The sequence below is a fragment of the Agelaius phoeniceus genome, chromosome 22, assembly GCF_051311805.1.
Source record: "Agelaius phoeniceus isolate bAgePho1 chromosome 22, bAgePho1.hap1, whole genome shotgun sequence".
In the NCBI taxonomy this organism is placed as follows: Eukaryota; Metazoa; Chordata; class Aves; order Passeriformes; family Icteridae; genus Agelaius; species Agelaius phoeniceus.
Genome location: NC_135286.1, coordinates 6,142 through 18,851, shown reverse-complemented (window position 1 = coordinate 18,851; position 12,710 = coordinate 6,142). Strand labels below are relative to the sequence as shown.

The following is a 12,710-nucleotide window of genomic DNA, read 5'->3' as shown; positions in this document are numbered from 1 at the left end:
GAAGAGTTTTCTTCTATAACAAGCCCTTTGCTCCCCTTGAATTTGAGTCATAGGAGCCAAACAGCTGTAGCTTCTCTGAGGGCTTTTATGCCCGGTGGGATCAGCCCCCTCCCTTTTCCTGGGTGCCATGGGAACGAGAGGCGGGCACCATCAGGGGTATATTAACCCCAGCTTTTGCTGAGGGGGTTCATTCCCTCTCTGGGATGTGCTAGGATAAGAGCTCTCTTCTCATTTCAGTCAAGAGGCTCTTTCAGCTTATCGCAGCTTGTTTTCAGTAGGTGTTTCTGGGTACCTAAAGCAACAGAGGCTTTAAAGATGCTGCGAAGAAAACAGCATAGAATACAGGGACTATTTAAGTTCACAATTTTGGGTTTTGTGTTTAGGGGTGGTAAAGTGCATTTGTAATTTCTGGTTTTGTTCATATTTTGTTTTGTATTTTTTTTTAGGAAGAGTGCAGCTTCCAGAGGCTCCAGGTTGTGTTAACTACAACACTTTTCAGCAGATTCATCATGTCACAAGAGGGATCTGCCCAGTATCAAAGATGATGTTTGAGATTGAGGCTTCAGGTGAGTTGAGGATTGTGACTAGGAGAGGGAGGCTGAGCAGGTATCCAGTTAGGAGTTATTGTTGGGGGGGTGGTTTTGAAGGCAGCAGGGTGAGAAAGGGTGTTTATTTGAGCCTCCACCCCAAGGCTTTTCAGAAGCCTAGCAGAGGCATTCACATGTCTTACAGCACACACGGTCATCCACTGCACTCACAGGAACGCCATTTCACTTTGCCTTTCTCTTACCCAGGTGCCACTCATAATAACGGCCACAGCCTTGGAATCAGGATGAAGCTGGAGCCTGAAGGAGCCAGGCACACTCAGGAGAGGGCAAGTATCTGACTTGCTGGGATTTGGCCCACATAACTCTGTACTCATACTTTGGTTTTGTTTTTCTTTATTGTAGCTGACCGAGAGGCTAACAGGCAATCACGGGGCCCTCCGAGGCAGACTCATTTCAGGTGCAACGTGGATCCACATCACCGATCATCCAAAAGATAAGTCAGGGCCACGGCCTGGAGATGGGACAATGGGAGAGTAGCGGGTTGGGAGTTCCTGGGACAGATTTAAAAATTAGCAGAGGGAAAAGCAATCTTCTCCAAGGGCCCTCTTAGGACAGCTAAAGGGGGAGGCTCTCCTTTTGATGGCAGCTTTCGGGCGGGCAGCGCAGAACAGTTCCAGTCCACGTCGTGTTGTCCGGTGTACCGTGTTACCTAGTGTGTCCTTGGGGTCCCTTTTGCCTTTTCCCCTCGAGACCCTCACCACAAGCATGATGTGTTGTGTTTGTTATCCCCCTGTTTGTCACATTCTGTGTCACGGGTGTCCGCACATGTTTGTGGCGGAGCTGCTCTGCCCTGCCCTGCCGCATAGCCTGCTGCAACAGGACAAGTCCCAGGGACTTGCAGTTTGTGGGGTATTGCCAGACTCTAGATGATATTCCTAGATAGACAGAAGATGTTTGGAGCTGTGAAGTTATCCTGCAGCCCTTTGACTTTTGTCCTCGCTTTCTTTCAGATGCAGAAGGATAAAATCCAGGGCAAAATCCATCCACCCATCCCGAGTGAGGAGGTTCCCCCGAGCAGGTCAGTCACCGTTTGTCTCTGCAGGGGGAGTGTAAAGTGTGACTCTGTTACAGCACTGTTCTTTTCCTTTTTAGGAGGTAAAACTGGATATCGGCAGTCAAGATGAGGTGGGCAAGGTGAGCATTGAGTAGCGTCCAGAAGCAGTTGTTATTGCTCCAGTCTCGCTTTCTGGTGCAACTCTAAGCATCTGTTCCCGTTTCTGCGCTTTAGGCAATCCACTCGGAGTACACCGAGCCCCAGTCACCAACCGGCCGACGCACCGGGTGTGCCGCTCTCCCGAGCCCTGCGGAAGAATCACGGGACTCGTCGATGAAGCCTCTGCCTTTTCTGTTTAAAGGTGTCACCAGGGTAGCCTTGGGCACCGGCCGAGGAGTCACTGGTGAGTCGGGGAAGTAGAGAGGAGGAGCAAGGGTCCGCTCAGGTTTCAGCAATGCCACATGACCTCGTCTCCTCTTACACCAGGCTTACCCGGTGACAACTCCATCAGCCTCGGAGCGCTGCCGAAGGGTGCGGCCCCAGGAGCCAGGCATTCTTAGGAGAACGGTGAGTAGCAGAATTGTTGGGTTTTGGCCAGTGTGCTGCAGAGATCATGCATTGATATTTGGATTTCTTTCATGTAGCTAAGAAACAACAGGAAGCTGTTGAACAACAGTGCCAGCAGGAACTTCCCAGACGTTGAGGCGGCCTTCCTTCACACCTGACACGGACCGGCATCCCCAGATGTCCGAGAGATAAGTAGAGGGCTACAACCCACAGAGGGGATGAAAGAGGGGCGCAGGGTAGGGACCCACCGGGAGGGGTTTTTGAGTCTCCTTTGCAGATGGGGGTGTCCATGGAGCGGCCCCTTAGGCCCCTAAAAGCAAAGCCTGACTTTTCAGCACAGTGCTGAGGTGCGCAGGGCAGAGCAGTCCCGGTGTGTATCGTGTCACTTGTCTTTTGTGTATTATGTGTGTTTGGATGTGTCATGTCCTTTACCTTAGGCCTTGGAGGGGCCTGTCAGAAACCCTGGCATCATTGTTAGCATCTGCGATCTCTGCATTCCTCAGCCTGGCAGCCAAGCTGTAGAACTTTGGACTCAGGAGCTCAGACAGGCATCAGACTCTCTTGTCTTCTTAGAAGCATCCGGTCAGGTGTCTTTTCAGGTCTTGTTCTGAGCTGTATGGACAGCTGTGCCCTGCCAGGATCCATTATGGCGGACTAGGACTGGAAAGAACGAGAGGGCAGGTAGAGGCTTCTGACCATGGGATTCTCGGGCATCCATCTTTGCAGTTCTTGGAATAAATCATTCAGTTAGCATCTTCTTCCTCCAGGTTTCTCTGAGCCTCATCAGCTCACCATTGGTCTCCCCTCGGTCATCCCCTTTTGCATTCTCTCAGTCCTCGCAGCCATTTTCCTTGCCAGGAGCTTTCTGTCCGTGTTGTGTCCCCGTTGTTTGTCACGTCCTGTCTGTCCTGTGTCACAGGTGTCCGCACACACATTTGTGCCGGAGCTGCTCTGCTCTGCCGCATAGCCTGGTGCAATAGGAGAAGTCCCGGGGACTTGAAGTTTGTAATGTGGGATGTAGTTGGACTCTAGGTGGGATTTGTAGATGGACACAGGATATCTGGAGCTCTTAAGTTATTCTGCAACAGTTTGACTCTTGTCCTGACTTTTTTTTTCAGATTCAGATGGATTAAATGTGTGCCAGAGGGCCCCATCCCGGGTGAGCGCTTTCCCCCGAGCAGGTGAGGCACCATTTGTCTCTGCAGCAGAAGTGTATGCAGTGACTCTGTTACAGCTCTGTTCTTTGTCTTTCTTTTTAGGAAGTAAATCTGGATACCAGCAGTCAAGGTGAGCAGTGGAGAGAAGTAGTTGTTATTGCTCAGGTCTCAGTTTCTGGTGCTGCTCTAAGCTTCCTTTCTCTTTTTTGTGCCTTAGGCAATCCACTCGGAGCCTGCCAAGCCCCCGTCACCGGCCGGCCGATGCACCGGGTTCCCTGCACGTGTGAGCCCTGTGGATGCATTCCAGGACCTGGTGATGAAGCCCTGAACTTTTCTATTTAAAGGTGCCATCCGGGTGGCCTTGGGCACCTGCCCGGGAGTTGCGGTGAGTCGGGGAAGTAGGGAGGAGGAGCGAGGGTCCCCTCAGGTTTCAGCCATGCCAAATCACCTCATCTCCTCTTAACCCAGGCACCCCCCGTGACGACGGCCTCGGTCTCCGAGCGTTCCCGAAGCGTGCGGCCCGAGCAGCCGAGCGTTCTTAGGAGCATGGTGAGTAGCAGACTTGTGGGGTTTTGGCCGATGGGCTGCCAAGATCGGGCACTGATGTTTGGTTTTCTTTAATACAGCTGTGTGAGAGACACCAGCCCGGTGCCAGCAGGACCTTCCCGGCTGACAAAGTGGCCTTTCTTCGCACCCGAGACCAGCATCCCCAGCTGTGCGAGAGATAAGTAGAGGGCCACGACCCACAGGGGGGATGAAAGCAGGGGGCTGGTTTGGGAATTACTGGGAGGGGTTTTTGAGTCCCTTTTGGAGATTGGGGGTGTCCATGAAGCGGCCCCTTAGGCCCCCTAAAAGCGAAGCCTGACTTCGGATCACAGCGCTGAGGTGCGCAGGGCAGAGCAGTCCCGGTGTGTATCGTGTCACTTGTCTTTTGTGTATTATGTGTGTTTGGATGTGTCATGTCTTTTACTTTAGGCCTTGGAGGGGCCTGTCAGAAACCCTGGCATCATTGTTAGCATCTGCGATCTCTGCATTCCTCGGCCTGGCACCCAGGCCATAGAACTTTCGCCTCAGGAGCTCAGACAGGCATCAGACTCTCTTGTCTCTTTAGCCGCATCCGGTCAGGTGTCTTTTCAGGTCTTGTTCTGAGCTGTACGGGCAGCTCTGCCCCGCCAGGATCCATTATGGCGGAGTAGGACTCAAAAGAACGTGAGGGCAGGTAGAGGCCGCTGACTGTACGATTCTTGGGCGTCCATCTTTGCAGTTCTTGGAATAAATCATTCAGTTAGCATCTTCTTCCTCCAGGTTTCTCTGAGCCTCATCAGCTCACCATCGGTCTCCCCTCGGTCATCTCCTTTTGCATTCTCTCAGTCCTCGCAGCCATTTTCCTTGCCAGGAGCTTTCTGTCCGTGTTGTGTCCCCGTTGTCTGTCACGTCCCGTCTGTCCTGTGTCACGGGTGACTGCACACATATTTGTTCCGGAGCTGCTCTGCCCTGCCGCATAGCCCGGTGCAATATGAGAAGTCCCGGGGACTTGAAGTTTTTAATGTGGGGTGCAGTTGGACTCTAGGTGGGATGTGTAGATGGACACAGGATATCTGGAGCTCTTAAGTTATCCTGCAACAGTTTGACTCTTGTCCTAACTTTGTTTTCAGATTCAGATGATTAAATCTGTGCCAGAGGGCCCCATCCTGGGTGAGCGGTTTCCCCCGAGCAGGTGAGGCACCATTTGTCTCTGCAGCAGAAGTGTATGTGGTGACTCTGTTACAGCTCTGTTCTTTGTCTTTCTTTTTAGGAAGGAAATCTGGATACCAGCAGTCAAGGTGAGCAGTGGAGAGAAGTAGCTGTTATTGCTCAGCTCTCAGTTTCTGGTGCTGCTCTAAGCTTCCATTCTCTTTTTTGTGCTTTAGGCAATCCACTCGGAGCCTGCCAAGCCCCCGTCACCAGCCGGCCGACGCACCGGGTTCCCTGCACGTGTGAGCCCTGTGGACGCATTCCAGGACCTGGTGATGAAGCCCTGAACTTTTCTATTTAAAGGTGCCATCCAGGTGGCCTTCAGTAGCTGCCCAGGAGTTGCGGTGAGTCGGGGAAGTAGGGGGGAGGAGCGAGGGTCCCCTCAGGTTTCAGCCATGCCAAATCCCCTCATCTCCTCTTAACCCAGGCACCCCCGGGACGACGGCCTCGGTCTCCGAGCGTGCCCGAAGCGTGCGGCCCGAGCAGCCGAGCGTTCTTAGGAGCGCGGTGAGTAACAGACTTGTGGGGTTTTGGCCGATGGGCTGCCAAGATCGGGCACTGATGTTTGGTTTTCTTTAATACAGCTGTGTGAGAGACACCAGCCCGGTGCCAGCAGGAGCTTCCCGGCTGACGAGGTGGCCTTTCTTCACACCTGAGACCGGCATCCCCAGCTGCGCGAGAGATAAGTAGAGGCCCACGACCTACAGGGGGGATGAAAGCAGGGGGCTGGTTTGGGAATTACTGGGAGGGGTTTTTGAGTCCCCTTTGGAGATGGGGGCTGTCCATGAAGCGGCCCCTTAGGCCCCATAAAAGCAAAGCCTGACTTTGGATCACAGCGCTGAGGAGAGCAGGGCAGAGCAGTCCCGGTGTGTATCGTGTCACTTGTCTTTTGTGTATTATGTGTGTTTGGATGTGTCATGTCTTTTACTTTAGGCCTTGGAGGGGCCTGTCAGAAACCCTGGCATCGTTGTTAGCATCTGCGATCTCTGCATTCCTCGGCCTGGCACCCAGGCCATAGAACTTTCGCCTCAGGAGCTCAGACAGGCATCAGACTCTCTTGTCTCTTTAGCCGCATCCGGTCAGGTGTCTTTTCAGGTCTTGTTCTGAGCTGTGTGGACAGCTCTGCCCCGCCAGGATCCATTATGGCGGACTAGGACTGGAAAGAACGTGAGGGCAGGTAGAGGCTTCTGGCCGTAGGATTCTCAGGCATCCATCTTTGCAGTTTTTGGACTAAATCATTCGGTTAGCATCTTGTTCCTCCAGGTTTCTCTGAGCCTCATCAGCTCGCCATTGGTCTTACCTCAGCCATGTAATTTTCTGTCCTTGTGCTCCTTGCAGTCATGCTTCTTGTCTTGAGATTTCTGTTCGTGTTGTGTCCCTGTTATTTGTCACATCCCATCTGTCCTGTTTCACGGGTGTGCGCGCACATTTGTGCCGGAGCTGCTCTGCCCTGCTGCATAGCCCGGTGCAATATGAGAAGTCCCGGGGACTTGGAGTTTGTAATGTGGGGTGCAGTTGGACTCTAGGTGGGATTTGTAGATGGACACAAGATATCTGGAGCTCTTAAGTTATCCTGCAACAGTTTGACTCTTGTCCTAACTTTCTTTCAGATGCAGAAGGATAAAATCCAGGGCAGAGCCCCCCATCCCAGGTGCGGGGATTCCCCCGAGCAGGTGAGTCCATGTTTTTCTCTGCAGAGGAAACCTAAATGGTGGCTGTTACAGCATTGTTCTTTGTCTCTATTTTTAGGAAGTCAAGGCCGAGAGCAGCAGTCAAGGCTGAGTGGGCGAGGTGAGCATTGAGTAGCATACAGAAGCAGTTGTTATTGTTGAGGTCTCAGTTTTGGTGAAGCTCTAAGCATCTCCTCTTGTTTTTTTATTTTAGGTGGTCCACTTGCCGTCTCTCCTGGCCGAGCACGCCTATGCCAGGTGGGTGAGAGCTTAAGGTATCGGCGTGGCATCCTTGTCAGATTTGGGAGGTTGCGTTTTCACAGTATCTCAGCATGCTTTTCCGCTTTGTTTCTTTGCAGGTGCCCTCGCTGCCCTAGGCACGCCCTGGAACAGAGGAGGGCAGGTGAGTCAGAGTTTAGGCAGGCTGACCCATAGGTGAGCGTTACACAGCAGCATGCTAAGCGTGTACCTTTTCTCTTCGCAGGCATCTTCCGGGCACCCTCCAGAGCCAAATCAAGCTTTGAGGTGAGCCGGGGCAGGGGTGCGGAGGAGTCCTGGGGATTACTGTTGTTGAGGGCAATAGTCAGGTTTTCTGTTTTGTCTCAGGTACCCTGAGGAGCCTCGTAGCCCAAGCTTGGAAACGGCAGCACTGAAGCACACACAGAGAGCATCTCCACGTCCATGTCCGACCGAGGATGGATTTCGTCCGCTCCTCTTCCAAAAGCTAAGTGTCGGGGCCAGTGGTTGGGAGAAGGGGAAAAGCCTTTACTCTCACAGGAGGCAATCTGATGTCAGCTTAGCGGAGAGGTCTGTAGGGGCATGGGCTCTCTGGAAGTAAAGGGAGAGGGTTTCCCCTCAGCCTCGCCAGAGCCTTTGCCGGGCAGGGCAGTTCCGACCCATCTCCACATTTTCATGTACTTTGCGTCGTCTGCCTCCCTCGATTCGACGTCGTCACGGATCTTTCCCCCGAGGAGCTCGCCTTCACGTCCGGAGCCACGGCCACGGTCACCCGGCAGTCGGCTTCCTTCTCTAGGCTCGCCGAGCCTCTCGAGCATTCTCTTAACTACTTCTGCACTAACTTCTTTTGACGAGTTCCATTTCATCATCACGTGCTCTTGTCATAGGGCTTCCTTTCCTTTGGCATCATCTGCCTCTCGCTCATCTTGCGCTAGGAATCTCAGGTCCCTAAGGGGACAGTGCCAGGCAGTTGCCACTCGTCTCTGTGTTATGTTGTCCGTGTCTATGTCATGGCGTCCGTGTCTGTGTTATGTAGTCCCTGTCTGTTGCCTTCCACGTCATAGGCCCTTGTTACGTCTCGACGTTTTATCGGCACTATTCCGTGCCACATAGGCCATATTGTACTCACGTTCCTTTCCGGATATCCCTTATTCCAGCATCTTTACAGTTTTACTCTTTGAGACAGGAAGGGACAAGATCCTCAAAGGGACAAGATGTTCTCATCCGTCTTCTTTCTCACTACCGGCTTTGGTAGTGCCTTTTTTTCCACGCCATTGTCTTGAAGTTCCCGAGGGAGCGGCTTACACCCTCCTCACTTGACTGCAGGAGTTCGATAGGTTCCGTCCTCCCGAGGGGTATAGGGTTCAAGAATTAATCTTCCAGAGAGCTCTCTCAAGTCCCGGCTTACATTGCATGTACCTATGTTGGCTTATACTGTATGTAATTACATTGTGTGTACCTATGCTGGCTTATACTGTATGTCCTTACAGTGTGTGTACCTATGTTGGCTTATACTGTATGTAATTACATTGTGTGTACCTATGTTGGCTTATACTGTATGTCCTTACAGTGTGTGTACCTATGTTGGCTTATACTGTATGTAATTACATTGTGTGTACCTATGCTGGCTTATACTGTATGTCCTTACAGTGTGTGTACCTATGTTGGCTTATACTGTATGTAATTACACTGTGTGTACCTATGCTGGCTTATACTGTATGTACTTATTTTGGCTTGTACTGTATGTACTTACATTGTATGTACCTGTGTTGGCTTCTACTGTCTGTACTCATACTGTATGTACGTACACTGTGTGTACCTATGCTGGCTTATACTGTATGTACTTATACTGTGTGTGCCTATGTTGGCTTATACTGTATGTACTTATATTGTGTGTGCCTATGCTGGTTTATACTGTATGTACTTACACTGTACCACTTATGCTCGGAGCTGCCCTGCCCTGGCACGTAGTCACAGTTAGGTAGAAAAGTTATAAAAACTTTACTGTTCATCTGTCTTTAATGGGGTTTTGGGTAGAAAATTTATCGGTCAGAGCAGGGACAAGTCATAGCTGTCAGATAGCCACTCATTTACCGCTTCCTGTTGTCTCACAGGTCCTCGAGGCTACCGATTTCCCCCAGAATCTACCATTTGACATCAGGTAGGAGCGGCACCCAGAAGAAGCGTGGAAGCGTGGAAGCGCTCTCCTCAGCGTCTCGAGTAAGGGCCACACCAAGCATGTAAGCGGGAAGAGCGTGAGTGAGAGCACGTGTCTGTCTGTGTGTGTGAGTGCATGCTGACTGGATTTAACCTTGTGTGTGTGGCTTTTGCTTTTCAGGTTTTTCAACTCATTTTTAAATTTAGAATAAAAAATCCCCAGCCGGGGGGTTTTTTTTTTTTTTCCCCCCGGCTGGGTTTTTTTTTCCTCGGTCCCGGTCGGTCCGTGAGGCAACATTCATCGCCAAAGTTTGGGTGCGGACCGGCCCGGGACCGGGGTTTTCGTCAGGCAGGAGACTTTCTAGGAGGCTCCCGGGAACCACGTTCCCGAGGAGGGGCGTGAGCGCGTGCCGAGGATTAGCAGAGAGGTTGAGGTGTGAGTCAGCATGGGTTTGTGTGTAAGCTGAAGGCAGTGTGTGTGTATTGAAGGGTTGTAGGGTTCTAACGTTGAATGAGTTTTGCCTTTCAGGTTTTTCAACTCATTTTTAAATTTAGAATAAAAAATCCCCAGCCGGGGGGTTTTTTTTTTTTTCCCCCCCGGCTGGGTTTTTTTTTCCCGGGTCCCGGTCGGTCAGCGAGGCGAGGTTCATCGCCAAAGTTTGGGCGCGGACCGGCCAGGGACCGGGGTTTTCGTCAGGCAGGAGGATTTTTTTCGGGTGCTCTCGGGAACCACGTTCCCGAGGAGGGGTGCGAATGCATGCCGAGGGTCAGCGGAGCGGTCAAGGTCCGATCGAGTGTGGGTGTGTGTGTGTTGAAGGGGTCTAGGGTTGTAACCTTGTCTGAGTTTTGCTTTTCAGGTTTTTGAACTCATTTTTAAATTTAGAATAAAAAATCCCCAGCCGGGGGTTTTTTTTTTTTTCCCCCCGGCTGGGTTTTTTTTTCCCGGGTCCCGGTCGGTCAGCGAGGCGAGGTTCATCGCCAAAGTTTGGGCGCGGACCGTCCAGGGACCGGGGTTTTCGTCAGGCAGGAGGATTTTTCGGGGCCTCCCGGGAACCGGGTTCCTGAGGAGGGGCGGGAGTCCGTGCTGAGGGTTAGCAGAGAGTTTGAGGTGTGAGTCAGCATGGGTGTGTGTGTAAGCTGAAGGCAGTGTGTGTGTGTGTTGAAGGGTTGTAGGGTTGTAACGTTGTATGAATTTTGCCTTTCAGGTTTTTCAACTCATTTTTAAATTTAGAATAAAAAATCCCCAGCCGGGGGGGTTTTTTTTTTTCCCCCCGGCTGGGTTTTTTTTTCCCGGGTCCCGGTCGGTCAGCGAGGCGACGTTCATCGCCAAAGTTTGGGCGCGGACCGGCCAGGGACCGGGGTTTTCGTCAGGCAGGAGGATTTTTCGTGATCCCGGGAACCACGTTCCCGAGGAGCAATGATTACTGGGGTGTAATTTAGCAGTTGTGATGGTAGCGATGGTGCGTTTGTGTGTCCTGTGAAGGGGGTGTTAATGGTAGATGAGTGTTGTTTTATGTGTGCTTTTGTTGTTTTGGGTGTCCTGTGACAATAAATCAACCTGTAATGAAAATAGAAAAAGGTTATCATCTTGTGTTAGTATGTGTTGTATTGCTCTGTATTGGTGTGTATTGCATTTGCATTAACTGCTGCATTTTGCTGTACTGCTCTGTATTGCATTTGCATTAGCTGCTGCATTTTGCTGTATTGCTCTGTATTGGTGCTTATTGCATTTGCATTAACTGCTGCATTTTGCTGTATTGCTCTGTATTGCATTTGCATTAGCTGCTGCATTTTGCTGTATTGCTCTGTATTGCTTTTGCATTAGCTGCTGCATTTTGCTGTATTGCTCTGTATTGCATTTGCATTAACTGCTGTATTGCTCTGTATTGCATTTGCATTAACTGCTGCATTTTGCTGTATTGCTCTGTATTGCTTTTGCATTAGCTGCTGCATTTTGCTGTATTGCTCTGTATGTAAACTCGATTTTTACCAGTGCGTCTATGGATTGTATCTGCACTTGCATTTGTATACACTGTTTCCATGTATTTTGTTGATGTATAAATGAAAACATTCTTTTAATAAAGTTGAGTCACCCTTAATAAAGATCCCCCCCTGCCCTTCCCTACCCCCACTGTGGCTCCTGTCCTTTTTTGGTGCGGTGTTGTCATTTCTTTCCACTGTATTTCTTCCTTTTGCTCCTCACTTTACTGTTCTATTTCTCCCTTAACTTCCATCCATATCTAACCCTTTGTTTCTGTTGCCTTTATAACTGTCTATCTCAGTCCTCTTGCTTCTTTTTCTTTCCACCTTCTCCTTTTCCTCGGTTTGTGTTTTTTGCTCTTAGTCCTTTCCTTTTTCAGCCCACTCCTGTTTTCACCTTCACTCTAATCCTAACCACTTTCTTTTTCCCTCTAAGTCCTGTTCTTCTTCAGTTCTCCCACCCTCCTTTTCCTGTCTCACTCTGTCTTCCTGTGTTTTCTTCTGTCTTCTTGTCTCTTCTTTGTCTTTTCCTATCTATCTCTTCTCCCTCTCTGTCTCCCTCTGTGTCTTCTCCCTCTGTTCTCTCCTCTTCTTTCCATTTTTGTCCCTGTTCTCTCCCTCTATTTTTTTCCAACTCTTTTCTCTCTCCCTTTTCTCTCTGGTTCTCTGTCTGTCTTTTCTCTGTGCTTCTCTCTCTTTGTCTTTTCTCTCTGCTGCTCTGTCTCTCTTTTCTTCTTGCTTCTCTCTCTGTCTTTTTTCTCTGCTTCTGTCTGTCTTTTTTCTCTGCTTCTGTCTGTCTTTTTTCTCTGCTTCTGTCTGTCTTTTTTCTCTGCTTCTGTCTGTCTTTTTTCTCTGCTTCTGTCTGTCTTTTCTCTCTGCTTCTGTCTGTCTTTTCTCTCTGCTTCTCTGTCTTTTCTCTCTGCTTCTCTGTCTCTCTTTTCTCTTTGCTTCTCTCTCTGTCTTTTCTCTTTTTGCTTCTGTCTTTTCTCTTTGCTTCTCTGTCTTTTCTCTCTGCTTCTGTCTTTTCTCTCTGCTTCTCTCTCTCTCTTTTTGTCTCTCCTTCTCTCTTTTTGTCTCTCCTTCTCTCTCTCTTTTTGTCTCTCCTTCTCTCTCTCTCTCTCTCTCTCTCTCTCTCTCTCCTTCTCTCCTTCTCTCTCTCTTTCTTTCTCCCTTTTGTCTCTCCTTTTCTCTCTCTCTCTCTCTCTCCTTCTCTCCTTCTCTCTCTCTCTTTCTTTCTCCCTTTTGTCTCTCCTTTTCTCTCTCTCTCTCTCCTTCTTTTTCTAACTTTGTTTTCCTTTCTAGCTTTAGTTTAAAAAAGCAGCAGTAGAAACTTTCAGGCTCCCTGGGAGTAAAAAAAAAAAAAAAAAAAAAAAATTAAAAGACATCCATTTACTCCCCGGGAGCCTGAAATTTCCTACTGCTGCACCAGACATATAGTTTTTCTTCTTTTTACTATATACAGTATATAGGGACCCCTCCCACCCCAGGTGCCAGTAATCAGTAGCCATCAGCATAACCCCACCCCTGCACACACCCCCCTCACCTACAGCCCACCCACATACCCAACCCCCGTGACCTCCCCCCTCACCAGACCCACCCCCTGCAA

At 50.2% G+C, this 12,710-nt stretch overlaps 1 protein-coding gene and 2 long non-coding RNA genes across 3 annotated transcripts; all 3 read left to right on the top strand.

Moving 5' to 3' along the window:
* Positions 1–837: 837 nt before the first annotated feature.
* Positions 838–3,648, top strand: LOC143695598 (uncharacterized). Its single transcript, XR_013184986.1, has 7 exons — positions 838–1,626; positions 1,701–1,742; positions 1,837–2,005; positions 2,089–2,169; positions 2,247–3,350; positions 3,429–3,456; positions 3,544–3,648. It is a non-coding gene; the product is annotated as an uncharacterized LOC143695598 (long non-coding RNA).
* Positions 3,649–3,716: 68 nt separating this feature from the next.
* LOC143695609 (uncharacterized) lies at positions 3,717–5,771 on the top strand. Its single transcript, XR_013185002.1, has 5 exons — positions 3,717–3,875; positions 3,953–5,043; positions 5,122–5,149; positions 5,237–5,567; positions 5,645–5,771. It is a non-coding gene; the product is annotated as an uncharacterized LOC143695609 (long non-coding RNA).
* A 195-nt stretch (positions 5,772–5,966) lies between these two features.
* Positions 5,967–11,505, top strand: LOC143695608 (uncharacterized). The gene is made up of 6 exons (XM_077189654.1): positions 5,967–6,711; positions 6,810–6,851; positions 6,945–6,988; positions 7,090–7,133; positions 7,215–7,255; positions 7,337–11,505. Exons 1-6 carry the CDS (start codon positions 6,671–6,673, stop codon positions 7,566–7,568), a joined length of 444 nt encoding a protein of 147 aa, XP_077045769.1. The 5' UTR covers positions 5,967–6,670; the 3' UTR covers positions 7,569–11,505.
* The last annotated feature ends 1,205 nt before the right edge of the window (positions 11,506–12,710 follow it).

Coding starts and splice junctions, on each gene's coding strand:
- LOC143695608 (XM_077189654.1), top strand. CDS start 6,671: ATGCAGAAGGATAAAATCCAGGGCAGAGCCCCCCATCCCAG. Junction 6,852..6,944: donor GTCAAGGCTGAGTGGGCGAG/GTGAGCATTGAG, acceptor TTTTTATTTTAG/GTGGTCCACTTGCCGTCTCT. Junction 7,134..7,214: donor CCTGGAACAGAGGAGGGCAG/GTGAGTCAGAGT, acceptor TTCTCTTCGCAG/GCATCTTCCGGGCACCCTCC.